The sequence below is a fragment of the Scyliorhinus canicula genome, chromosome 1 (genome assembly GCF_902713615.1).
Source record: "Scyliorhinus canicula chromosome 1, sScyCan1.1, whole genome shotgun sequence".
Taxonomy (NCBI): domain Eukaryota; kingdom Metazoa; phylum Chordata; class Chondrichthyes; order Carcharhiniformes; family Scyliorhinidae; genus Scyliorhinus; species Scyliorhinus canicula.
In genome coordinates, this window is record NC_052146.1 from 116,897,844 (window position 1) to 116,925,588 (window position 27,745).

The following is a 27,745-nucleotide window of genomic DNA, read 5'->3' on the forward strand; positions in this document are numbered from 1 at the left end:
TAAAATGCTTTCAAAAATAGTTTGCGAACGATTTTCATTTACACACGATGTGGCGAGATTCAATTCTTCCACACGGTCCTAAACTATCTATAAAGTGACCCAGATCACACGCTGCCGGGTCTCCTGATCACTCTTGCTCCCCTCGGGAACTCTGCAGCTTTTATCCAAGAGGAGATTTCCTACTTTGGGAACCGTCCCAAGTGTGATTCGAACAACTTCCAAACTTTCTCCCTCCGTAGGATTTTTAAAAAAAACACGGGTGGAAATCAATGGATGGAATGAGCGAGACTTTGTCGCTTCTGAAGGACCCGTTGCCCCCGAGAAGCTATCCGTCCGCCGGGTGAGTGATGATCGAGGGAGGTGGTCGAGGCAATCGCTACTTCTGCCGTTCCACTTTATTTTTCCCCTCCCCCTTTCTCTCGTTCCCAAAGCTGCAACAGCCCCCCCCCCCCCCCCCCCCCCCCGAATTAACCATCAGCATCACCCTTTTTGATGGCTCCACATCATGACCCTTTTTGATGGCTTTCGGAAAGGTCCTTAGAAAACTTCGCTCTCTCTTACAGCAAATTTCACTGCTTGGGCGCCTGATAGAATTCAATTCTGATTGAATCATGTCCAAATTCAACTCTGATTGACCCATGTCCAACTCATCCCTGGCCTGGTCAGAAATTTGAGGCCGATGTCGGGACAATACAATCGATTAGAGAGTTGAATTACTCTTGAGCCACGCCTATTGGAATGGTGTATCTGTAAGTGGACGTTTAGCAAGAACTCAAAGCCGCTTTGTGATGCCACATACAGTCAAATAGTTCTCGCCTTGCTGCCGGATAATGGTCCCTTGGGTGAGGCATAGATATGGAAGTTCGAAGAACCAAACTAAGGGGATGTGGGGAAGGAGAGAAATTTGTCCCATAAAAGGGTGAGGAACATGTAGGAGATGATGTAAAGCAAATAAGGAAATCGATCACCAGTGACAGAATTTTGCATGTAAATACCAGCATCTGGTAGGAGCCAGGTACAAATAATGAAAGATTTGCATTTATTTTGTGCGTTGCATGCCAATTTCCTCCCACAGTCCAAAGACGTGCGGGTTAGGTGGATTGGCCATGCTACATTGCCCATAGTGATCAAAAAGGTTAGGAGGGGTTGTTGGTTTACGGCGATACGGTGGAAGTAAGGGCTTAAGTGGGTCGGTGCAGACCCATGGGCCGAATGGCCTCCTGCACTGTATGTTCTATGTTCTACAACAATCTACACATTGAAAGATCCCACCAACAATAATGCAATGTCCAAGGATTACAACAGTGACTACACCAAAAAGTATTTTATTAGCTGTAAAGCATCTTTTGAGACATCCTGTTGTCATTAAAAGCACTCCCCGTGTCTGCGAGGGTTTTCTCCGGGTGCTGTTAAGTAATTTGGACATTCTTAATTCTCCCTCTGTGTACCTGAACAGGTGCTGGAGTGTGCCGACTAGGGTCTTTTCACAGTAACGTCATTGCAGTATTAATGTAAGCCTACTTGTGACAATAAAGATTATTATAGTTTTTTTTTTACTGATTTGAAGGACAAATATTGCTTTGGACAGCAGAAAACCCCCTTTACTCTGCTTTAGATTTGTGCAATTAGATATTTTCTCTCCATCCAAGAGGTTAGGCTGGGGTCTTGATTTAATGAAAGGTGGGATTCTCTGTCCCGCTGCACCCCTTTTCTGGTGCGGCGCACCCCTGCTGGCAGCAGGATTCCTCCGTCCCGGCAGCTGGCCAATGGGGTTTTCCATTGTGGGTACCCCCACGCCGTCGGTAAATCCGGGCGTGAGTGCGCTGCCGGTGAAACGGAGGATCCCGCCAACAGAGAATTTGGCCGCACAACTCTGAGAATGCATTGTAGCGTTAGTCAGGATTTTGTATCCAAGTCTTGAGTGAGGCTTGAACTCATAACCTTCTGTCTCAGCAGTGAGGGGGTGACCTATTGAACCAAGGTTCACAAGTGAGGGGTTCAGGAACACAGATCTGAAGAATGAGTTGGAAACTTGAGACTACCTCAACACCACGAGGAGAAAGGATGGGGTTGATTTTGATCTTTGAATGACCAACCAGCAGTAAGTGCTGATTGTATGGCCATACGGAGACCCTGAAAGTTGATTTAAATCTGGCCCGAAAACTGCGATATCCCCAGTGCAGGGAGTGGGGAGGGAGTGCCATCAGCAAGGTATGTTGTCCACAATAAGTAACGAAGATGCTTGCTTTGGATTTTATTGCCCTTGAGCTCTGTGCAAGCTCTAACCTAATGCAGTGAACTCTGACCTAAAATGGCCAGTGGGAGGATCTTATTCACACCATGTGCCCCTGGCCTACAGGCTGAGCCAAGCAGATACTTATTGGACATTGGGTGATGGAGCCCTTTCAAAATGGAAGAGTGAATTTGGGAAATGTGGACACTTTTAATATTTGCAAATTAAATCAGCATTGGAGAGAAAAACACTGATTGGGAAGTAAGCATGTTGGGGAATATGGAGAAAGAGATGGAGCAAACGGCAGAAGGGGTTTGAGGGCTTGAATGATCTATTCCTGTCGTATGTAATTATGAGTTTTGTTGTCCTCTTTTTGTTTGTAGCACTTCCCTGGAGCACTCTGAAACCTTTACAAATGAATTGTATGGCAGTCTGACCCACGTGGACCCTGTCCTAGAGCAACTGGAGTCTCGGCACTGCCATTCCAGCCAATCATCTGGAGACCATAACGAAGTGGATAAAGAGAATGCTCGTCGGAGGCTGTATCTAGCTTCTGCTGTCTGTTTGGTCTTTATAATTGGTGAAGTGATAGGTAACAAAGAAAATAACGACTTTATTTGTAGCACATGTCACAACTTCAGGATGTCCCGAAGTACTTGAAAGCCAATTAAATGTTTTTTTTTGAAGTGCAGCTACTGTTGTAATGTGGGAAAGGCAGCAGTCAAGTTGTGCACAGTAAGCTCTCTCAAATAGCAATGCAACGATAACATCACACTGCTCTTTTAACAGGACAGTGAAATCTTTTGCATCCACCCTAATTAACTTTGATTTAATGTCTTCTCTGAATGATGGCGGCTCCGATGGCGTAGCTCGCACTCGCACACTGCCCGTCTCTCTCTGCGTGCCCTCCCCCCCCCCCCCCCCCCCCCCAACTCTCGTAAGGCGTATGCCCAAGCTACAAGAAAGAATAACTTGAGTAGGAAATTCTCTGATTTGACATTGTGCACTGAGTTGGCTTGGCCCATGATTAGGAGGGTCACTACAACTACCCAATGATAATCTTTATTATGGGGAGGAAGATATAAATCATCCATGGTTCGCACTCCTGGTTAATCTGGCTGTGCATGTGTACAGACATCAGTTGAGAATACAGGGTCCAATAGGACTGAGTATCCCATTGAAACCTCTTTACCTTTGAAAAATGTGTTGTAAGGTTGTTTGTTTCCTCGTATAGAGGTTTGGAGACTTCTTTGGTTCAATAATATACATATATAGAGGATACAGTCCTGATTAGATGCTATCTTCATGCTGATTTCCAGCAGGTTCAATACTATACCACTTCCACGTTGACTCTCTACATTATAATGTGGATGGTATTGGTTCCCCAATCCCACATTATTATATATTTTTTTAATTATTAATTTACAGAATGTGGGCATCACTGGTTAGGCTGGCATTTATTGCCCATTCCTAGTTGCCCTTCCAAAGGTGGTGGTGACTTGCCTTCTTGAACCACTGCAGTCCTTCAGATGTAGGTACACCCACTGTGCTGTTAGGGAGGTAGTTCCAGGATTTTGTCCCAGCGACAGCGAAGGAACGGTGATATATTTCCAAGTCAGAGTGATGAGTGACTTGGAGGGGAACCTCCAGATGGTGGTGTTTCCAGGTATCTGCTGTCCTTGGCCTTCTAGTTAGTAGTGGTCATAGGTTTGGAAGGTGCTGTCTAAGGAATCTTGGTGAGTTACTGCAGTGCATCTTGTAGATGGTACACAAGGCTACCACTGTTCATCGGCGGTGGAAGGCTTGAATGTTTGTGGAAGGAGGAGCAATCAAGCGGGCTGCTTTGTCCTGGATAGTGTCAAGCTTCTTGAGTATTGTTGGAGCTGCACTCATCCAGACAAGTGGAGAGTATTCCATTACACTCCTGACTTGTGCCTTGTTGATAGTGGACAGGCTTTGGGGAATCAGGAGGTGAGTTTCTTGCCTTTGGATTCCTCGACTTTGACCTGCCTTGGTAGCCACACTATTAATGTGGCGAGTCCAGTTCAGTTTCTGATCAATGGTAACCACCAGGATGTTGACAGTGGGGGATTTAGCAATGGTAATGCCATTGAATGTTAAGGGGTGATGGTTAGATCCTCTCTTGTAGGAGATGATCATTGCCTGGCACTTGTGTGGAACAATTCTAACTTGCCACCCGTCAGCCCAAGCCTGGATGTTCACTCTGTTCATTCAAAATGGATTCTGGTTTTCTCTTTTGGTTCGTCATGTTCCTCCTGAAAGTTTGTGGGCGCGATTCTCCCATATGGGGAGAAATCGTAAGGCTGGCGTCAAATCCGGGCGGGTTTGACGCCAGCCCCCCCCCCTTCCCGACCGGGAACCGATTCTGGTCCCCGGTCGGGGCTAGCATCCCGACGCCGTAAACTCCGGCATCGCGGGCTTAACGAATTTTGTTAAGCCCGCTTGCCAGAGTTAGCGCCGGCTGACGTGTCATATGACGTCAGCCGCGCATGCGCGGATTGGAAGACTCCAACCCGCGCATGCGCGGATGACGTCATCGCGCATTTGCGCGAAACCCGCGCATGCGCGGGCCGGGATGCCCCTCAGCCGCCCCGCGAATGGATACTGCGGGGCGGCGGAAGGACAAAGAGTGCGCGGGCATCGGGCCCGCTGCCCGCGATCGGTGCCCACTGATCGGGGGCCCATGGCACCCTTGGCACGGCCGTGGTACTGCCGTGCCAATCGGTGCCATGGTTTTAAAAATCGACAGTTTACGGCCGTTTTTACGAAATGCCAGACCAGGTGTGTTTGCCGTTCGTAAAAACAGCCGTAAAGGGCTGGGAACTCGGCCCATCCATCAGCTGAGAATCGCTGCCGGCCGTAAAAAAACGGCGGCAGCGATTCGTATCGGGAGTCGGGCGTAGGGGGGGGGGGGGGGGGGGAATAGCGGGAAGGCGTCGGAACAACGTGGCCATAAAATTTTACGAGCCACGCTATTCTCCGCACCGTCGGGAGTGCGGAGAATCGCGCCCTGTGTTCTTCACCCTTGAGCTCAACCTATTGTTTAGCTTCTAATGCTGTGCTCTGTTTTGTTATGTGCATTTGTGCCTACCTGGGTTATGGTGAGTTGGAGGTCACTTCTCTCTTGCTCTATGTTGTGTGTGGGTGGGTGAGCTTGAAGCTCCAGCTTTGTTGACGTGGTTTTCCCTTGTTCTGTGACAGCAACCGACTTTAAGTTTGGGCTCAACCTTCTGCTGCTGCTCCTTCTCCCTGCACATTCTGTTTTAAGTATATTGGTGCTCATCAGGAGGTTTGGCTGGTCTGGCTGAAGAAGACTATTTCCTGCTTTCGGCAAAAAAGCTGGAATAACTGTCTCTGCAAAGAGTGAGGACAATTCTGAACTAAGTCCCAGTCGAGATTATCATCACTGGTAGAACTCTCCAGTCTCAATTTAGTGTAGTTGACTACAATGTATTTTGCCGTTTTTGAGGAGGTTGAGGGCAATACAGGTATCACCGCTCAGGAATAATGGGGGTTAATTGCTAAAGACCTAAATTTGATTATTTGTTTGTTGCCATACCAGAGTAGCTCTTGAATTATTACTACGACTCCTCGAGAACCATACAGTGGTGTATCTGTAGCCAGAGGTCTTTTAGCTGCAGTTCCTGATCCGACAGGACTGTCACACCTGGCTCCTGTATGTAACTTTGTGAGGTGACCACTTTCAGATATGTCTGGTTCCAAAATGTGAATCTAGAATCCTTAGTTTCTCCCAAGAAACATTGTTGGACTTTTCTTGGTGTGGATCCTCTGTCAGAGATTTGTTTGGGGTCCTCTGCATATCTCAAGGTTTTTGACTTATTTCCAAAGTGTTCCAGGTGTTTGCAGTGAAAGCATTGCACAATGATTGCTGGACATTGCTCATGTCTGTGAGGTTTTTGGAAAAATAGGAGCAGGAGTAGGCCACTTGACCCTTCGAGCCTGCTCCACCATTCAACATAATCATGACTGATCCTCTATCTCAATGCCATACTCCAATTTCTCCCCATACGCCTTGAAACCTTTTGAATCTAGACATCTAGCACCACAGTGCTGACATGGTCTGCTACCATCTTGTGTTTTCCTTGGGTATTGCTTTCCTAGCCCTTTTGATGCCTTTATGAGCTGGACTGTTTGGGTAGCTCTGTACCATAGTTTAACTTCATCATTCAAAAATGGATTGGTTTGCTGGCAGACTTACTGTCTGACTTGGATGTTTTTTTTCCAAAGTCCGATCTTCTTTAGATTGGAATATATCCAAAAGAGTATCATCAGCCATGGCCACTACTATTGAGCTCTGACTAAGACCACCATAGTCAGTGCCTTCAGCCAATCGGTATAACTCATTTAAGAAAGTGTCTACAGGTTCCTGGGGCTTTTGGACTCTTGCTTAAAATTTTTGCTCGCTCTAAAACTTTATTGCTTTTTGGGTTAAAATAGGTGTTAAAATGACTTTTCAAAGTTATCAGAAGATTAATTCCTTCCTTGTCTGGCAATTATGTCGCTGGCTATTGGATCTACTGAAAATTATAGTGCATTCACTAGTTCAGCCTCTGCTTTCTTATTCAAACCTGATGCTATTGTACATCTTTATGGAATTCATAATGGTCCTTCATCTGCCTTGGGTCTTGCAGTGTTGATTTACCATCCATAGCTGGTTTCAGCCCTGCCAAGTACCACTTTAATTTTTAAAAAATGGTGCGATACTAATGTTTTTTTTTTTCACCTGTGCCTGTCAGGACTCCCATTGTGGTTACGGAGCCATTTTGAACTTCAGTGATTCTGTAGAAAATGTTTCCAACAAATCATTTTGAGCAGCTGGTTGTTTCCCTGAGCTTAGATAATCTAACTGAAACCTCTTTTTATTTTTTTCCTTCTCTTTTTCTCTGAATTATCTTTAAACTTTCTTTTCATTTGCATGCAGCTGCTGTGTTTTGGTGCCAACTCTGGATCCGAGATGTATTTTAAGCCATGCTATCAGTCTGCCAGCGTTGCCTAGTGTTGCACTGAATTTAAAAGCTTCAGTCTTTTTATTTAAAAAAAAGAAGAGTTTGTGCAACCTTTTACCATCTGGTGAGGTTATTTTACTCCGCTTTCCATCTGGTCTCACAATGAAGCTGCATATACTCCAGTGGCACAGAAACATGGAAACACAGAAAATAAGAGCAGGCCCTTCAACCCTGTTTTGTTATTTATTATGATCATGGCTGATCATCTAACTCAATAGCTTGATCCTGCATTCTCGCCCCAATGACTATATCTAACTGCTTCTTGAAATACAATGGGCGCGATTCTCCGCAAATGCGGAGAATCATAAAGGCTGCCGTGGGACAGGCCGTGACCCACGGCAGCCTTCACGGTCACTTCCGGGGCCGATTCTCTACCCCGGGCGGGGCTAGGAGCGCGGCCTTGACAACGGTCGTCAAGGCCACACGTCAAGCGTCACGGCGGCTGTTGCGGCCGATGACATCAGCCGCGCATGCGCAGGTTGGACAACGCCAACCCGCGCATGCGCAGTTGCAGTCTGTCTCCTCAGCCACCCGGCAAGACGTGGCGGCTTGATCTTGCCGGGCGGCGGAGGGGAAAGAGTGCGTCTGTTTTGGACGCTGGCCCGACGATCGGTGGGCACCGATCGCGGGCCTGTCCCCTCCCGAGCACAGTCGTGGTGCTCCTATGCCAATCGGGCCTCTAGATGCCCCAAACGGGCATCTGGCACCCGTTTCACGACGGCAGCGAGCAGGTGTGTTTGCTGCCGTGGTGAAACGGGCGTGAAGGGCCGGCCACTCGGCCCATTGGTCTCAGAGAATCGTCGAGCTGCGATTCGTGGCGTGGGTTGGATGTGTGTGGGGGGGGGGAGAGAATAGCGGGAGGGCGTGAAAAATGTCTGGAGGCCCTCCTGCTATTCTCCCACCCGGCGTAGAATCGCGCCCAATGTTTGGCCACAACTATTTTCTGTAGTCATGAATTCCACAGGCTGACCACTCTCCGGGTGAAGAAATTTCTCCTCATCTCTTGTCCTAAACGGTCTACCTGTATCCTCAGTCTGTGAACCCTGGTTCTGGACACCCCAAATGTCCTTCTTGCATCAACCCTTTTTAGACCTGTTAGAATTTTATAGGTTTCTATGAGGCTCTCCACATTCCTCTGAACTCCAGCGAATACAGTCCTAACCGACTCAATCTCTCCTCATATGTCTGTCCTGCCACCCCAGGAATCAGTCTGGTAAACCTTTGTTGCACTCCCTCTAGAACAAGAACATCCTTCCTCCGATAAGGAAACCAAAACTGCGCACTGTTCCAGGTGAGGCCTCACCAAGGCCCTGTATAATTGCAGTAAGACATCCTGTACTTGAATCCTCTTGATCTGAAGGCCAACATGCCATTTGCCTTCTTTACCGCCTGCTGCACCTGCATTACCTTCAGTGATCGGAAAAGGAGGACACCCAGGTCTTGTTGCATATTCCCCCCTCCTAATTTTTGGCCATTCAGATAATGGTCTGCCTTTTTTGCTACCACAGTGGATAACCTCGCCTTTATCCAAATTATACTGCACCTGTCATTCATTTGCCCACTCACTGAACTGGTCCAAATCACACTGCAGGATCTCTGCATCCTCATCCCTGCTAATCCTTCCATCCGATTTTGTGTCATCTGCTTTTGGAGATATTACCTTTCATTCTCTCCTCTAAATCATTAATATATATTGTGATTAGGTGGGGTCCCAGCACCAGTCCCTACAGTACCTCACGAGTCACTGCCTGCCAGTTGGATATTTCTTCTGGCCTTCAGCTAGGGTGATCTCCAGCTGTCTATTCGAGGCCTTCCAAGATAGGCACACCTCTCTCGGGTCAGATTGTGGTTTCCTTACTTTATTCTTGTGAATATTGGGTGCTTGCCCTGTTGCTGCAGCCACATGTTGTAAGGTCATATGTCCTCTCGTGAAGAGATCTGGAGGCTTGTGTCGTTCAGCAATAATGTTATTAACACATTACTATGCTCTATGCATATGTACGCGATAGTCCTGACCATGTATCGAGTGGCATGGTAGCACAGTGGTTAGCACTGTTGCTTCACAGTGCTTGGGTGACTGTCTGTGTGAAGCCTACACGTTCTCCCTGTGTCTGCGTGGGTTTCTTCCGGCTGTTCCGGTTTCCTCCCACAAGTCCCGAAAGACGTGATTGTGAGGTGGATTGGACATTCTGAATTCTCCCTCTGTACCCGAATAGGCGTCGGAATGTAGCTACTAGGGGCTTTTCATAGTTACCTCAGTGCAGTGTTAATGTAAGCCTATTTGTGACATTAATAACGTTTATTATTATCAGGTACTATGTTCATGCTGACTTTACTAGACTCACTACAACGCTCTACTATTCCTGTGTGACTCTCTCCATCATAATGTGGACTGTTACTGTTTTGCCAGTCACACCGTAATTCTTGCAGCTTTGACAAAGGATCATCTGGATTCAAAATGTTAGCTCTTTTCTCTCCCTACAGATGCTACCAGACCTGCTGAGATTTTACCAGCATTTTCTCTTTGGTTTCAGTAATCCTTGCAGTCCTGAATACCCTACTCCTATAGAATGATTACTTGGGCAGTTGGTGCCAGAACTAACCCAGAAAGAGGAACCATCTTTAGCATAGCTGGGCAGAAAATTAGAATGGTGTGGGGATAATGTAGAAATCTATTCTCCTTGATACAAGGAGTTTTGTAATAATTGGTGAGGATATTGAAACCCCCTTGTTCTGAGCCTTGCTAACCATTCACCTTGCTCTTTCAGGGGGGTACTTGGCACAGAGCCTGGCCATCATGACCGATGCTGCTCATCTCTTGACAGATTTTGCCACCATGCTCGTCAGCTTGTTCTCATTGTGGATTTCCTCTCGGCCTGCAACTAAAACCATGAACTTTGGCTGGTATCGTTCGGGTGAGATCAGATTTGGTATTTGTATTTAGATATGGTGAAAAAGTTGTATATTCCTTTGTTTGCATTCATTTGGGTAAATCAATTTGTAATGCATTTAAATATGTGTTATTTCTTTTCAAAAATGGTTGTGATTTCTCTGGGGGTAATCTGGCCTTGCGGTCATTAATTCAAAAGCAAAATATTGTGGATGCCGTAAATACAGGAAACATTTAACAGGTAAGGCAACATTTGTGAAGTGTTTCAGGTTGATGATTTCTAGTCAGAACACTGGAAGTTCAAGATGTAACCAGTTTAAGTCAGAACAGACGTTATGTGGAAGGAAGTAAGAAAGAACAAGAAGGTCCATAATACGTTAGAAGGCAGGCATGATTAAATGGCATAAAGAATGGTGTTGCAAAATAAACGGAGATGGTCATGGGGTAGGTAAAGAAGCACAAGATGCCACAAAAGTGGCAGGCAATGACCATTTCCAACAAGAGAGGATCAAACATTCGCCCCTTGACATTCAATGGCATTACCATCACTGAATCCCCCACTATCAACATCCTGAGGGTTACCATTGACCACAACCTGAACTGCACTAGTCAAATACATATAATGGGATGAGCAGGTCGAAGAGGCTAGAAATCCTGTGATGAGTACCTCACCTGCTCACTCACCAAAGCTTGTCCACCAGCTATAAGTCACAAGACAGGAGTGTGATGGAATACTCATCACTTGCCTGGATGAGTGCAGTTTCAACAACACTCAGTGCTCAACACCATCCAGGACAAAGCAGCCCACTTGATTGGTACCCCTTCCATAAGCATGCAATCCCTCCACCATCGACGAACAGTGGCAGACATGTGTACCATCGACAAGATGCACTGCAGTAACTCACCAAGGCTCCTTGGGCAGCGTCTTCCAAACCCACGACCACTACCATCTAGAAGGACAAGGGCAGCAGATACCTGGGAACCCCACCACCACCCTGACTGGGAAATATATTGCTGTTCCATCACTGTCGCTGGCTCAAAATCCTGGCAATCCCTCCCTAATATCTAATAGCACAATTTAGATGTATCTACACTTCATGGATTTTAGTGGTTCAAGAAGGCAGCTACCTGCCAACTTCTCGAGGACAATTAGAGATGGGCAATGAATACTGGCCTAACCAGTGAATCCCACATCCCATAAAAATGAAGTAGTCCATGTTCCAATGCAACCAGGTGTTCCCAGCTATCCCAACAGTTGGCCAGTTACTTGATTCACTGTTTGGGATTTGGTGAAGGCAGTCTATGATCTTTTTTTTTGGCTCTCTAATGATTCCTGTTGAAAACTTGGATGTTTGGTAAGAAATATAGAGGAGTCTGGAGCAAATGTGAGGAAATGGGAGCTTGAAGCACAGACTGACCATGGTCTAATTGAATGCTGGCTCGAGAGTTTAAATAGCCGCCTCCTGATTCTGTGGTCAAAAGTTTTCACTCCAGTCACTTAGCTAAGGAATGAATGCTAGGTGAGGTAGCGAAGGGTCTACATATAATATACAGCACAAAAAGAGGCCAGTTGGTCTGTTAATGCAGTGTTTATCAAATTTCTTTGCCGGGGACCCATTTTTACCAACTGCGCATTGCCAACCTTCGGGACCCAACCCGGTCGACCTTCGCGACCCATGCTGGCCGACCTGCGCGACCCACCATTTTCTCTTACCTTGTTTGTTGCTAACAAAAAGGGAGAAAATGGTTTTGGATCCCTTTGGGCCCCCCCCCCCCCCCCCCAACTTGAAAAAAAAAGCTGCGACCATATAAAAACAAATGCGGCCGCACTGCGCATGCGTTCCAGATCATTGGTGCGCATGCGCATAGTTTTGCACATGCACACCGATGATCGGCACGCATGCGCAGTGTGGCCAAATTTTTTTTATCTGTTCCTGGCTATTTTGAAGGCCACTCGCAGCCGGCATTATTAAAAGCCGGCTGTTGTGTGCAGATTTGCGCGATCGGGAGCGCTGCGACGGACGGCTCAGCGACCCTCCCGACACCCACCCGCGGGTTGCGCCCTCTAGTTTGACAGTGCCTGTGTTAATGCTCCGTAATGAGCCTCCTAACATTCCCTTTGCATGAAAAATGCATCTGTGCTACTCTCCTCAATTGTTCCTTGTGGCGATGAGCTCTATATCATAAACCAGTTTTTGGGTAATGATTCCCAATTGGATTTATTGATTTATCTTTTATTTCTAGCTGATGGTTTTGCACCTCCCCCAAAAGTGGAAATATTTTTTCGATCAAACCCTTTCATAATCTTAAAGACTTCTTTCTTGTTACCCCTATACCTTTTTTAAATTATAAGACTTCTAATTACTATTACCGCCATCTACCAGTCCATGACAGAACTATTTTGGTAACTTTCATTACGTAAATCAATAATGATTACAAATAAATATCCATTTGGCAGTGACGGGTAATAGGTGGTTCTTTTTGTGATCACGTTGCTTGATTCACTGCACCAGCCATAAGTGCTTGTGGGCTGCTGTTTTATACATTAAACTCGACCAGCCTTTCAATACATTTATGTCACAGACCTTGTTAATGAAAATCCTTCTTGCGTTTCTCATCTCCTTATCTAATGGGCCTTGCTGCCATTTCTGCGGGGGTTGTAGAAGTTCCTCATTTTGAAACAACTTGGAAGATTTGTCTTGCTAATTTTTTTATCTGAGATGGAAATGTTTCTACGGTAGCTTGTGGTTTTGAAGCTGGCCACAGACAAATGGCAGTTGCTCGGGAAGCTCAAATCTAGATCACTCTAGTAACTGTGTTTAGATTAGGAAGAATAGCCATTGCAATCCCATTTTAACAGAAGTTATCTCTGAAACATGGCCCTCCGTTTCTAAAGGCATGCTTGCACTTTAAATTCAGTCAAGTTACAGCATATATTTGGTAAAATCTGAGATATTTGTAACATGCTGCATCATAGAAAGTGGGGAGGGGAATAGTTGTCTAATGGTATTGATTCACCCATGCATGTTCGTTCTTATTCTTCCCAACTATTTTATACAAATGAACTCTCCTCCATCCTTCCTCTGGTGTCCTGAAGAGATTCTAGGAGCTCTGATCTCTGTGCTGTCCATCTGGGTGGTGACCGGTGTGCTGGTGTATTTGGCAGTGGAGCGACTCATTTCTGGACAGTATGAAATTAAGGGCGGTGTTATGCTGATCACCTCCGGCTGTGCTGTTGCTGTCAATATTGTGTGAGTATCCACTTGTGTACAAGTAGCATTTTGTTACTTTTTTTTGATCGGAGTCGTCCCCGCTGATGTCACGAGGGCTCTTGCTGGGATATAGTTTCGCTGGACATCACTGTTCAGTAATATGCTGGTGTCCATTCTTCCTGTTGATGCCTAGTGAATATTCTCTGGCTGTGGCTTCATGTAGGTATCTCTGTCTAGCACAATCTGGTCTTCATCTGCCAAAATGTATTGTGCTTTCTAAGGAGCTACTGGGTAGAGGTGAGAAGCAAAGCTTGATAATTTTGCCACCCTGCTGAGTTCCAGATTCTTTTAGAGCAATTTTATCCCTATTGTCTCTGAAATTGAGATCAACTACAGGCACAGTCCAGCAACTGTGACCCAATTACTATCTTATTAGCAGTAATCACAGTGTGAATTTATAGCTGAACATGGGAAATGCACAATAATAAGGGCACAAGTTCCATTGAGTTCATATTCTACCATTCCCCAGACATGATGGGCTGTACTCAAAGCCCTTCAGCATCCTACTAAATGTACTCAGCTACTGAGTTTCTGACCTCCAATAAATTGTAATGTGTTGGCTCCAATCAAAAGACAAAAATCTTTCCATGTGGAAGAGAAGGGAAAAGAAGCAGATGGGAAACTATTAACATGCTTCTTGGTAACTGGTCAAGTCAAAGTGACCTTCTATCAGACCCATGGTCTTGTCTTTTCCACTGCAGGAAATCCTTGGTCCATGAGGAGTGAGGAGTAACAGAGTTGAATTTGCTCTTGTTTATCAATTTTAACAGATTTTGTAACTTGTGGTAAAGAATGACTGCCATCAATCCAATCTCCCCTTACAATTAGCTGCTGGCCTTTCCTCTCCTGAATATGCTGGCTATTATTGGGGTCCAGTTCCATGATGCTGCCAGCCTTCTGCCATTTTCCCCAAGTAGCCAAACTTCATTTACGAGTCAAGGTGTGGACATTGGCAATGCTGGATGGTGAGAGTTACCCAATAAGGCTGGGGCATCTTAGCTGAGCCTGGCCTTGCTCCAACTACCACTTTAACCATTCACTCACTTCACAATTGGTGCACTGGTGTGCAATGCATACATGCTAAACTCACAAGGTTTCTTTAACAGCCCCTTCCAAACCCAAGACAAGGATAGCAGGTGCAGGGGAACATCACTACATGCAAGTTCCCTTCTAAGCCACACAACATGCTGACTTGGGAACTATGTCGCTGTTCATTCACTGTCGCTGGGTAAAAACCCAAACTCTCTTCCTAACAGTAATTGGCATGTACTTACACCTGATGGACGGCAGTGGTTCAAGAAGGTGGCTCTCCACTACCATAAGGGCAATTAGGGATGGGCAATAAATGCTGACCTTGACAACAATGCTCACATGCTGTGTCTGAATCAATAAATATTTTAAAAATTCTGTATACTTAGTTCGCAACCAAGATCACATAGGATCACTGGGTGCCATCAGGACTGGAAACCTGGGCCGGGATTCTCCCCTACCCAGCGGGGCGGGGGGTCCCGGCGTAGCGGAATGGCGCCAACCACTCCGACGTCGGGCCTCCCCAAAGGTGCGGAATTCTCCGCACCTTTAGGGACCAAGCCCTCGCATTGAGGGGCTAGACCCGCGCCAGAGCGGTTGGCACCACACTGACTGCCGCCAAAACCGGCACAACGACCTTTGGCGCCGGAGCTGGCCGAAAGGCCTTCACCGGTTCGCGCATGCGCCGGTGGGTCAGCTGCCGCTGACGTCACCACCGGCGCATGTGCGCTGGGGGACTCTCTTCCGCTTCCGCCATGGTGGAGGCCGTGGTGGCGGCGGAAGAGAAAGAGTGCCCCCATGGCACTGGCCCGCCCACCAATCGGTGGGCCCCGATCGCGGGCCTGGCCACCGTGGGGGCACCCCCCCGGGGTCCGATTGCCCCGCGCCCCACCCAGGACCCTGGGGGCCCGCTCGCGCCGCCGATCCCGCTGCCACCAGAGGTGGTTCAAACCTCGGCGGCAGGAGAGGCCTCCCAAGGCGGGACTTTGGCCCATCGCGGGCTGGAGAATCGCCGCAGGGGCCCTGCCGCTCGACATGGCGCGATTCCCGCCCCCCGCCAATTCCCGGGTGGCGGAGAATTTCTGCCACAGCGGGGGCTGGATTTTTGGCGGCCCCGGGCGATTCTCCGACCCTGTATGGGGTCGGAGAATTTTGCCCCTTACCTGATGTTTTAAAAAATCTTCTCATCCCATTTCTAGTATCAGTGAAGCCAACTATATTAACTTTGCTCTGAGAGACTGGCAAAGTTACAACATGAACAAACTCCAAGGGAGGAATTTTCCACCCCTGTTTTCGGTGGGTGAGAAAGCCAGAGGAGGTGGAGAATCAAATGGGATTCCCAAAACAGCATTTACACCAGCGTGATTTCCCATTGAGATGGACCTAACTCCCCGCCAATGACTTCATGGGGTTCCCACCTTGGCTAGGAACTCCATTAAAATACATTTAAATGTCATTAGCGAGCCTCCCGCTGGTGGGGTTTACAACAGTTTGGACATGGGAACCTGCCAGGGGTGCACAGGTAAGTGCAGCCTTTAAGAGGGGAACAGTCATGTCTGGGCAGTATCGGAGCATTGGCTGCCAGGACTGAGCAGGTGGGAGGAGGGGGAGGTGCTTCTGTTTTGCAGGGGGTGGGGGGGAGAAAGAGTGGCAGGAAGTGAGTGTTCTATGTTCATGGGGTGGTTCCCATGTGTGTGAGGGCGATCCTTTTTAAAAACAAATTTCACCATTTTCAGATGTCCACAGTGGAGGTTCATTCAAGATCTGCCTCCAGAATTTTATTTTGATTGCCCGTCAAAAAATATAGCAGGAAAACTTTGCACACTGCTTTTCCCGCCTAAGTTGATAATATGTCAAAAAAGAATATTCCATTCTCAAGTCTTTCCCCATCCACGGAGCTCAGTGCCATATTTGGCAACATAGATATAAAGATTTGGACATCAGCCAACCCTATAATCTGATTTTATTTTTTTTATATGCATATTGAAAGCTTAAGTCTTTGCTATGCACTGTACTAATTTCTTCCTTTCACTGTTGCTATTCACCACTTGCACCCACAGAATGGGCATCATCCTGCATCAGTCTGGTCACAACCACAGCCACAACAGTACAGGAGAGGTCAGATCATGTGGCACGGAGTCCAACACCCATGGATCACAGGTTAAAAGCAGTGTGAACCCCAGTGTACGGGCTGCCTTCATCCACGTTGTCGGAGACCTGTTGCAAAGCTTTGGTGTCCTGGTTGCTGCTTATATAATCTATTTTAAGGTACAAAGTGGTGGGGGTGAGGGTGGAGCCATGCCCGATAATGGCGGTCTTCGGGGTTTCAGACCAGCCAGATCTATTCCTGGGGAGGAGGGCGGACGCCCTTGCCTTTGCCTCCCTGATCGCCCGCCGTAGAATCCTGTTTGGCTGGCGGTCAGCAGCACCACCCAGAGCTGCAGACTGGCTGTCCGACCTCACGGAATCTCTCCAAATGGAGAAAATCAAATTCGCCATCCGAGGGTCGGACGACGGCTTCCACAGAACGTGGGAGCCATTCATGCAATTGTTCCGGGACCTGTTTGTGGCCAACGTACAAGAGGAAGAATAGTCGGGTGGCCAAGAATCATGGGAAAATGGACAGGAATCGGGGGAAGGTAGCCGGGGGGGGGGGGGGGGGGGGGGGGGGCGGTTACGGGCTCGGTATGGGGGTTTGATGGCAAGCCAAGGCCCAAAACCAAACTATAAATAAATGCTTATAAACATGTGCCTCGGCCATATTGGGGAATGTAAAATATGTATGCTAAAGGGGGCGGCCACAATTGTTGTTATGAAGATGCTTACCTGTAAATATTCATGTTAAATTTTTGTGTTTTCTTTTTTTCTCTCTAATAATTTGTCATATATAAAATATGAAAACTCAATAAAAAACATTTATAAAACAAAAAGGTACAGAAACAGCACTTTGGTGACATGCCTTTCAAAGAGAATATTGGTATCTTTGCAAAGGGAAATTTGGGGTAGTGTTTCCAACTCTGGTTGGATGTATTCCTGGAGGCTTTGTAACTTAGCCTCCTGCCCCTAGTTTTTTTTTGTCTGTGATTAAACACCCTTTTTAAAAAAAACTATCTTCAATACTTAGAACGAATAAATTAAAGCATTAAAAAAATCATTTTTTTTATGTCCCTATATTTTTCCCCCTAGATTTTTCAAAGCAGTATTGAGGAAGGTATTTTTTTTAAATTCCTGGACACCCCAGGATAATGTTTGCAAGGTTGGCATCCACAGTCTGGGGTGGGGAGTCCTAGTGAAATCTCCCAAGGGGCTTTAGAAGTGAGTATCAAAACAAAATTTGACAATGAATCATATTAGAAGAGATGATCAAGAGCTTGGTCAAAGAGGTAGATTTTACAAGGAAGAAAGGGAGATGAGAGATTCGGGGAGGGAATTTCAGAGCATAGTGCTGAGTCAGCTGGAGGTACAGCTGCCAATTGTACAGTGTAGGAATTTGGGGATGTACTGCAATAAACAATGAATTTCCTCTTAATACACTTGGGCCTGTAACTTCTGCAAAGTGGAAATCTCTGGTGGATTGCCACTCTCCAGATTTATCTCGGATTCCTAAACCCTGTCTTGCCCAACCTTCCTCAGGCTGGGTGAGGCAGGAGCAGGGAAGTGCACCCCCGACAGGATCATCCTGGAGTAACTGGGATGCAGACAGGTAGGTCACTCCCCCTTTTAACGTCACATACTTCCATAAAGGGGAGGTTTAGAGGGACAATTTACAGGAGCAGGTAAGTTATAATATTTAGGGAATGCAAGGAGCGATGTAGGATCAGAAGGCATAGAATCTCTGTGGTAGAGTTGAGGAATCGCAAAGGTTAAAAGGCCCTGATGGGAGTTATGTACAGGCCCCCTAGCAATAGTCAGGATGTAGGGCAGAAAATAAATCAGGAGTTAGAGAAAGCATTTAAAAAAGGCAATATAACAATAATCATGGGTGACTTCAATATGCAGGTGGACTGGGAAAATCAGGTTGATAGTGGATCCCAAGAAAAGGAATTTGTGGAATGTTTAAGAGATTTTTTTTGGAAGAGCTCGTGGTGGAGCCCATTAGGGAACAGGAAATTCTGGATTTTGGTGATGTGTAATGAGGCAGACTTGATTAGGGAACTTAAGGTGAAAGAACCCTTGGGGAGCAGTGACCACAATATGATAGTTTGAGAGGGAGAAGCTGGAGTCAGATGTAACGGTATTACAATTAAATAAGGGTAACTACAAAGACATGAAGGAGGAGCTGGCCAGAGTTGGTTGGAAAAGGAGCCTAGCAGGGAAGACAGTGGAACAGCAATGGCAGGAGTTTTTGGGGGTTATTCGGGAGGCAGAGCAGAAATTCATCCCAAAGAAGAGGAAATACGATAATGGCAGGACAAGGCATCCATGGCTGCCGAGGGAAGTCAAGGACACCATAAAAGCAAAAGATAAAGCATACAATGTGGCAACGATTAGTGGGAAGCAAGAGAATTTGGAATTCTTTAAAAGCGAGTAGAGGACAACTAAAAAAGCAATAAGGGGAGATAAGATGAAATATGACTGCAAGTTAGCTAGTAATACAAAAGAAGATGAGAAGAGTTTCTTATATGAAAGGTAAGAGAGAGGCAAAAAAAAAAAAAACGTGGCTGGAGAAGTAATAATAAGAAACAAAAATTGCAGAATAACTGAATAGTTATTTTGCATTAGTCTTCACCGTGGAAGACACCAGTGGGATGCCAGAGCTCCAGGAGAATCAGGGGACAGAGGTAAATGCAGTGGCCATCACGAAGGAGAAGGTTCTGGGGAAACTTAAAGGTCTGAAGGTGGATAAGTCACCTGGACCGGATGGACCACATCCATGGTCCCAAAAGAGGTAACTGAGGAGATTGTGGAGGCATTGGTGATGATCTTTCAAGAATCACTGGAGGCAGGAATGATCCCAGAGGACTGCAAAGTGGCTAATGTAACAGCACTGTTTAAGAAGGGAGGGAGGCAGAAGACGTGAAATTATAGGCCGGTTAGTCTGACTTCGGTCATTGGTAAGATTTTGGATGCCGTTATTAAAGATGAGATCGCTGAGTACTTGGAAGTACTGGTAAAATAGGACTGAGTCAGCACGGCTTTGTCAAGGGGAGGCCATGTCTGACAAATCTGTTGGAGTTCTTTTGAGGAGGTAACAAGGAAGTTAGACAAAGGCGAACCAGTGGACGTGATTTATTTAGATTTCCAGAAGGCCTTCGACTAGGTGCCGCAAAGGAGATTGTTAAATAAATTAAGAGTCCATGGTATTAAGGGTAAGATCCTGGCATGAATAGAGGATTGATAATAACCTTTTATTATCACAAGTATGAAGTTACTGTGAAAAGCCTCCAGTTGCCACATTCGGGAAAGTTGGTACGGGAATCAAACCCGCGCTGCAGGCCTTGTCTGCATCACAAAACAGCTGTCTAGCCCACTGAGCTAAATCAGCCCTATAGATAGATAAACCAGACAGGTTCTTAATTAATAAGGGGATCAGGGGTTATGGGGAGAAGGCAGGGGAATGGGAATGACAAAAATATCAGCAATGATTGAATGGCGGAGCAGATTCGTTGGGCCGAGTGGCCTAATTCTGCTCCTATGTCTTATGGAGTGGGTTGGCTGTAGTGTGGGGGGTAGTGTTCGTGCGGGATGTCATGTGCGAGGCTGGGTCTGGGTGTTTAAATAGTTACTTTCCCACCAATTATCAGGATAAAGTTGGCAGAACCATCCAAAGTTAGTGATTTAAATTTCTTCTGTTGGATGGCTCCCAGCCTTACACAATTGTCCAGTGGAAGTTAGCTTGTCTGGGTAATTGCTGGGTAAACCATTACATGGGAACTTGGGGTGCCCACTAAAAGCAATACTGGGGAATTCGGAAGTTGTGGGCTTTATTTTAATCGTGTTTAAATGGCCAGCATTCTGCCTAGATTGATAATATTCCCAGGACCTATATGTCACAGAAACCAAGAGATCAGAGGCCTGTGAGGAACATACAATTGACTATTTGGATTAGGGTAGAATAATGGAGTGTAGATTAATTTGTTCTTAAGGGCAGCACGGTAGCATTGTGGATAGCACAATTGCTTCACAGCTCCAGGGTCCCAGGTTCGATTTCGGCTTGGGTCACTGTGTGGAGTCTGCACATCCAACCCGTGTGTGCGTGGGTTTCCTTCGGGCGCTCCAGTTTCCTCCCACAGTCCAAAGATGTGCAGGTTGGGTGGATGGGCCATGATGAATTGCCCTTAGTGTCCAAAATTCTATGATCTATGATTAACCTAGGACAAAAGTTCGGCACAACATCGAAGGGCCTGTTCTGTGCTGTATTTCTCTATTTCTATTTCTCTATTTATTTTTCATCTCCTAGTGTGTCGGATGATTTGAATTCTTGCTCACAGTATTTCAATAATTTTCTTTTACTTTTGTGTGCAGCCTGAATATAAAATTGTGGATCCAATCTGTACCTTCCTCTTCTCTGTGTTGGTTCTGGTGACCACCGTATCCATCTTGAGAGACGTTCTCTGCATTCTAATGGAAGGCAAGTCCAGAGATCGAACATTTAGGATTTATGATTTGGCAGAAGGTGCAGGATATCAGGAAGGGTGAAGTAGCAGGGGAGAAGGTGAGGTAAATGAGAAAGGACCATCCTTGTTTTTTTTAAAGCCTATGGAATGGGAAAGGTGTGATTGGTAAATCAGTTCAGAAATGTTCAAATTTATTTTTGTTCATGGGATGTGGGTGTCACTTGCTAGACCAACATTTATTACCCATTCATAATTGTCTTTGAAAGAGTGGTGGTAAGCTGCATTTGTGTGTTGTAGGAACATCCACAGTGCTGTTAGGAAGGGAGTTTAGTAACTGCCTGTCAATCTTAATGGGACTACACAGTGAAACCAATTGGTTGTGAGCAGCAAAACATAGTTAGAAAGTGCAGATGGGGACAAGTGAGAGGCATGTTAGAGACGGAGGATCCACTGTTGGGAGGAGATTTTTCTTTTCCTGTATTCTGCTTCTAAATGTGGGAGAGGTTTTACAACCTCTTCAAATAAGAGATCAGTGTTTGAATATTGGCAGAATTTTGGTCATGTGGAGAATTAAAACATGCTCAGGAGAAAGTGTTTGGTACAAGGAAATGAACTAAAATGGCTACAAGAAAGATGTGGGCATTTTAATTTGTGATTAGGGGAAACAAGGAGCAGGAATTGGGGCATGGAACGAATAGGTTCACCTACACATGTTATTCCTATTGAAAGTCTGCTCTGTATTTGATCCAGGAACTCCAAAAGGAATGGATTTTAACCAGGTTAAAGAGTGTCTCCTGTTAATTGATGGGGTGAAAGCAATGCACAGCCTCCACATGTGGGCATTGACCATCAATCAGCCAGTGCTATCAGTTCACATCGCCATCAGTAAGTACAAGTGTAGTTTTCTTGTTGGCAGGAATTGCTGTAAGTTTGTTCAGCTGTGTTTTGAAGCTGTATGAGCCATGACTTGTTGATATTCTACTCTCCTCCAAAGTGAGGTGGTTGAGTGTTCAACTCCAGGGGCTTGAACACCTATTTCTAGTTGGTGGTGTCAGTGCAGAACTGAGAGAGTGCAGTAGTGTTGTGAACTGTGTCTGTTGGTTGGAATGTTAAACTGGGGTCTCGTCTATTCCTCTTGTATGAATGAAAATTATTTCAAGAACCTATTGGAAGAAGAGAAGGGAGTGTTCTCTTTGCTGCCCGGTCCAATGTTTATTCCTCCAGCAACGTCACTAAAACCGATTATCCAGTCATTATCAAACGTGCTGTAGGAAGACCTTGCTATATACAAATTAGTTGCTCCATTCCCTGCAGTGCAACAGCGACAACACCTCAAATGTACTCCATTTGCTGTAAAATCCCTGGATGTCCTGAGATAGTGAAACATTCTATATAACGTTTTAAATTCCTTTTTGTTTTCCCCCTTATTATTTTAAAATAAATTTTAGGGTACCCAATTCATTTTTTCCAATTAAGGGGCAATTTAGCATGGCCAATCCACCTACCCTGCACATCTTTGGGTTGTGGGGGCAAAACACGGGGAGAATGTACAAACTCCACACGGACAGTGACCCAGAGCCGGGACCAAACCTCGGTGCTGTGAGGCAGCAATGCTAACCACTGTGCCACCGTGCTGCCCTGCCCAGTAGTAGTTCCTGAAATTCGGTAGGGTCAGCCCCCCCTCCCCTTGGCACTGCCCCAGCAGCGCCTTTACCCACGGGGTTTTGCCTGCCTACACAAACCCAGAGATCACCGCATTGATCCTCTTGAAGAAAGCCTCAGGGATAAAAATAGGCAGGCACTGGAATATGAACCAGAACCTCGGGAGAACCATCATCTTTACCGTCTGCACCCTCCCTGCCATTGACAGTGGGATCATATCCCGCCTTTGAAAGTCCCCCTTCATCAGCTCCACCAACTCAGCCAAATTCATGTTGTGTAGCTGCTCCCAGTGCTGTGCCATCTGAATGCCCACCTGAAAGCTCCCCTCACCACCTTGAACGGCACCCCACCCCCCAATCTCCTCTCTTGTCCACTCGTCTGAATCGCAAAGACCTCACTATTGCCCATATTCAATTTGTACACCGGAAACCATCCAAATCCCCCGCCCCCCCCACCCTCCAGTGGGTCAGGCATATACAAAAATATGTCGTCCACATATAGTGAGACCCAGTGCTCCACTCCTCCCCATACTATCCCCTGCCAGTCCTTTTACACTCTCAATGCCATCACCAGTGGCTCTATGGCCAAGGCAAACAATAGAGGGGAGAGTGGACATCCCTGCCTCGTCCCCCGGTGCAGCCTTAAATAATCTGAGCTCATTCGATTCGTCTGCATGCTCGCCACCGATGCCTGGTACAGCAACCACAAAACACTGCCCAAACCGAAACCACCCCAGGGCCTCCCACAAGTATTCCCACTCCACCCGATCAAAGGCCTTCTCCGCATCCATGGCGACCACCTTCTCCACCTCCCTTCCCTTGGAGGGCATCATAATCACATTTAGCAGCCTTCTAATGTTCGCCGCTAAATGCCACTGCTTGATAAACCCTGTCTGGTCCTCCCCTATCACTCCTGGCACACAATCCTCTATTTTCGAGGCCAAGGGCTTGGCATCTACATTTAGAAGGGAGATTGGCTTATATGGCCCACTTCAGGATGAGAGAGATCGAGGCCTGCGACATCGTCGGAGCGAGTACCTTTCGCTCCCTAACCTCATTAAATATCCTTACCTGCAGGGGCCCCAGTACTCCTGTAAACGTTTTATAGAACTCCACTGGGTACCCATCCGACCCTGAGGCCTTGCCCGACTGCATCGCCTCCAGCCCTTCCACCATTTCAACCAGCCTCATTGGGGTGCCTAGGCCCTCCACCAGCTCTTCTTCCACCCTCAAACTCCAGTCTCTCCAAAAACCGCCTCATCCCTTCCACCCCGGCTGACGCTTCCGACCAGGGCCGGCCCAAGGTACCGGCAACTCGGGCAGTCGCCCGGGGCGCCATGTGCTAGGGGGCGCCAGAGACTCGGGTCCCGCGCATGCGCAGTTGGGCCGGTGCCAACCAGCGCATGCGCGGTGGCCGCCCTCCCCCAGGGCGGCCCCCTCCGCCCCCCCCCCCCCCCCCCCCCCCCCCCCCCCCCCCCCCTGGCTTCCTCCGCCCCCCCCCCCACCCCTCCGGCCTCCTCCGCCCCCCCCCTCCTCCGGCCTCCTCCGCCCCCCCCTCCTCCGGCCTCCGTCCGCCCCCCCCTCCTCCGGCCTCCGTCCGCCCCCCCCTCCTCCGGCCTCGGCCTCGGCCCCCCCCCCCCCGCCTCGGCTTCGGGCCCCCCCCCCCGCCTCGGCCTCCCCCTGGCTTGGCCCCGCCCCGCCTTGGCCCCCCCCCCTCCCCCCCCGGAAGGGCGCTGAAGTTCAGCTTGCCCGGGGCGTCAGCAACCCTAGGGCCGGCGCTGCTTCCGACTCATAAATAGCTGCTGTAAAAGTCCCTGAACACCCCATTAACCTACTGTCCACTTGGAGAATTTCCTTCACTAATCTATCCATCTCCGCCCGCTCTGCTTTCTCTCTTTTTCCCCATATCAATATAAACTGTCCTCTCTCCACTGCCTTCAACGCCTCCCATAGTGTAGCTGCCGAAACCTCCCCTGTATTGTTTATCTCCACATACCTCCGAATGGCCTCCCTCACCTGCACACATACCTCTTCCTCCGCTAATAGCCCTACATCTAACTTCCAGTGCGGGGCCTGCCACCCCCCCCCCCCCCCCCCCCCCCCCCCCCCCCCGCCCCTTACTCCAGTAAGTCCATCCAGTGCGGGGCATGTTCCAACACTACTATTACAGAGTACTCAACGTGCACCACCCCTGCCAGCAACACCCTATCCATACAAAAAAGTCGATTTGGGAGTACAATTGGTGTACATGGGAGGGAAAAAAAAGTACTCTTCCCCTCTCAGCTGCCCAAACTCAACGGATTCCTCCCCCCCCCCCCCCCCCCCCAGCCCCATGTGTTGCATAAACCGCTTTAGTTCCTTCGCAGCTGCCGACACCCTCCCTATCCTCGAACTCAACCGATCCAGCCTTGGGTCTATAACCGTCTTCACCTTATTGAAGCTCGCCCAGCTCTGAACCCAGGTAGATATGCAGCTCGCTGCCTTCCCAAGTGCAGCGCCTCGTCTGCCTGGCCTACCTCAAAATCCGTTTTTTATCCAAGAACTGTCACAATATCCACTCATGTATTTAATGAGATGCAGACGGGCAGTGATTGACGCAGGATGACCAGTAAGCGTATAACACAGTACAGCCAATCACCAGACAGGACACTACCACATAAAGCCAGAGGGCACTAGGTTTCCCGCTCTCTCTGGACCCAGCCACTGAGACAGTCAGAGTCCACGAGCTAGCAAGTGCAAACACCATGCGGTAGCTAGTAAGTCTGGTCAGGCTACTACAAGGTCACCAGTCAGTTCAGTATAGTGTCGATCCACAGCTGAGTATGTAAAGCAGTTCTATAGTTAAATAAAACAGTTTTGGATCTTCTCCAGTGTTAGATGTCTGTTTCTAACTTCCCTGCATCGAGTGCAGTCCACATCGAACCAACCTGCCTAACACATCAGGAACTGGTGCAGTTGCACCACCATCCACTCAGCGGCTCGTTCCTTTGAGGCTTCCTCATTAGCGGCCTATGCCCCCAGTCCACCTCCAGCAGACGAGCAAATGCCGCTTCACCCAGTAGCTTCTTGAACATCTGCGCCACATATGCGCCCTGCCCTCCGGCAGGCCAATGATCCTAACATTCTGCCTGTGCGATCTATTCTCTAGGTTCTCCACCTTCTCTTGCAGCCTGCTTTGTTGATCTCTCATCAACCCCATCGCTGCTGCCATCGAGGCGAGCTGCTCCTCGTGCTCCCCCACTGTCCCCTCCACCTTCCGGATTGCCTGGCCCTGGGTTTCTAACCTCATCTCCATGTGGTCAGTCCCTGCCTTTATCATTTCTCGGACTACCACCCTGGCCAGGCCCTCAAGTTCTCCTTCCTCTGCTGGGCAAATTTATTGTGGAGGAAGCTCACTAGCTGATCCATCGACAACTGGTCCAGCAGGCTCGGACCCTGACTTTCCGCCATATTTCCCTGTATCGCAGGCTCCACACTAGCTTTCAATATATGTTCCCTCCTTTTTCGACCACTTCTGGCCCACGCGAATCCATAAACCAATGGGATACTCTCCTCTTCCACCCCATCTGCACCTTTTACAATCACTCAGTTCTGCTGTTACTCGGGGAAAAGGTTCACCACGAGTGGGAGCCACCAAATGTGTGACCACTCACACCATGGCCACTGTTATATTACCTTGCATAAAATATATATATAATATATATATTACTCTCTTGAATCAGCCGAATTGTTGAAATGAGTAATAGTTTTCTTTTAAATATAAACTAATTTATTGAGTAATATAAATAAATATTGTGAGTTCTTTTACTTAATATTCAACCAGTAAATAAAGAAACAATTGTAGAGATGATTAACTAAATTATACAATACAATGCTTTGTTAACAAATAACTTCTCTCTCTAGCTTTACTATGTCTGTTTTCTCTGCACTCCTGATACACACTGCTATCAGAAAGAGCCGGAGACGCGTTAATATAGGTTCTGATACTGAGACATCTAGTGTTCAATTGCTTGTACTAGCATTACATATATTGATCATCTATATTGATATACAGAGATCACTACAGTCACCGCTGGAAGTCGATGGGCCGAATAGTGGCCTCCTGCACTGTAGGGACTCTATGAAGATTTCATTTGTCTTAAATTCTTCTGTAACTATCTGCTAGTTTTTGAGATTTGTATAACTTTTATGGGCTGTGTTTTTTTGCAGATGATGATGTGAATGCTCAGGCTATATTGGCTGAAGCTAACCAGAGGCTCCAAAGCCAGTTTGACTTCCACTCCATCACTATCCAAGTTGAAAATTACTCTGCTGATATGGTGAATTGCAGGGAATGCCAGGAGCCTAAAGACTAGTTCCCATTTCTTTGCATGACATTTCTTTAAGTGTATATGTCTGAGAGAGACATCACTTTGAGACCATGTCTCAGGGAATTACGCCTGAATGAATTGAGTAGATGATGTGTGTTACTGCTGACTGATCTAGAGCCAAGCATTGTGGTGAGAGTGAGCTGCATTGACCATTTTTACTACATTGCAAGATGAAGGGTTCTTTGTGTCCACATTGAGCACAGTCATAATAGGCATTAAAATTATATTTAAACATCAAATTGGGAATTCCACTCGCGCTAGGAAAGTTATTCTCATTCTCTGTATATGTTGGTGTCTTCTGAGGGTGTATTTGGAGGAGAGAACAAGTTTTTTGTTGTGTGTTTTAGATGTGACTGTTCTGCAGACTTTTTCTCATCAATGTAAAGGAATCTTGATGGTGGAGACTGAAGTTATGTATCATTCAGTGTCATTTGAATTGATTGCCTGTGCCCAGGTTTTTCATATTTATATTTAAAAAAAAAAAAACATTTTTCTGAACCTAAATAAACACTTTTGAAATGTTGTAATCTCAATTGTGTCCGATTGGTATTTGGTTCCTTAAACTGAGCTAGAGACAGCCTGAAGAAATAATATGGTGGTATGATTTGGAATGAGCTGCCTGAAAGGGAGCAGATTCAGTAAAAGTTTCAAAAATAAATTGGATAAATACTTCAAGAAGAACTCT

At 47.0% G+C, this 27,745-nt stretch overlaps 1 protein-coding gene across 4 annotated transcripts; it reads left to right on the top strand.

Moving 5' to 3' along the window:
- Positions 1-27,593, top strand: LOC119966573 (zinc transporter 2-like). Of its 4 annotated transcripts, none has more exons than XM_038798515.1 (8): positions 2-340; positions 2,617-2,825; positions 10,050-10,196; positions 13,269-13,422; positions 16,533-16,632; positions 20,938-21,043; positions 21,780-21,914; positions 26,900-27,593. In XM_038798515.1, the coding sequence occupies exons 1-8, from the start codon at positions 270-272 to the stop codon at positions 27,043-27,045; spliced, it is 1,068 nt and encodes a 355-aa protein (XP_038654443.1). In that variant the 5' UTR covers positions 2-269; the 3' UTR covers positions 27,046-27,593. The 4 variants fall into 4 exon arrangements, with proteins under 4 accessions (XP_038654451.1, XP_038654443.1, XP_038654436.1 ...); XM_038798508.1 differs by having other exon boundaries at positions 10,107-10,196; positions 16,533-16,740; XM_038798498.1 differs by having other exon boundaries at positions 4-340; positions 16,533-16,740.
- The last annotated feature ends 152 nt before the right edge of the window (positions 27,594-27,745 follow it).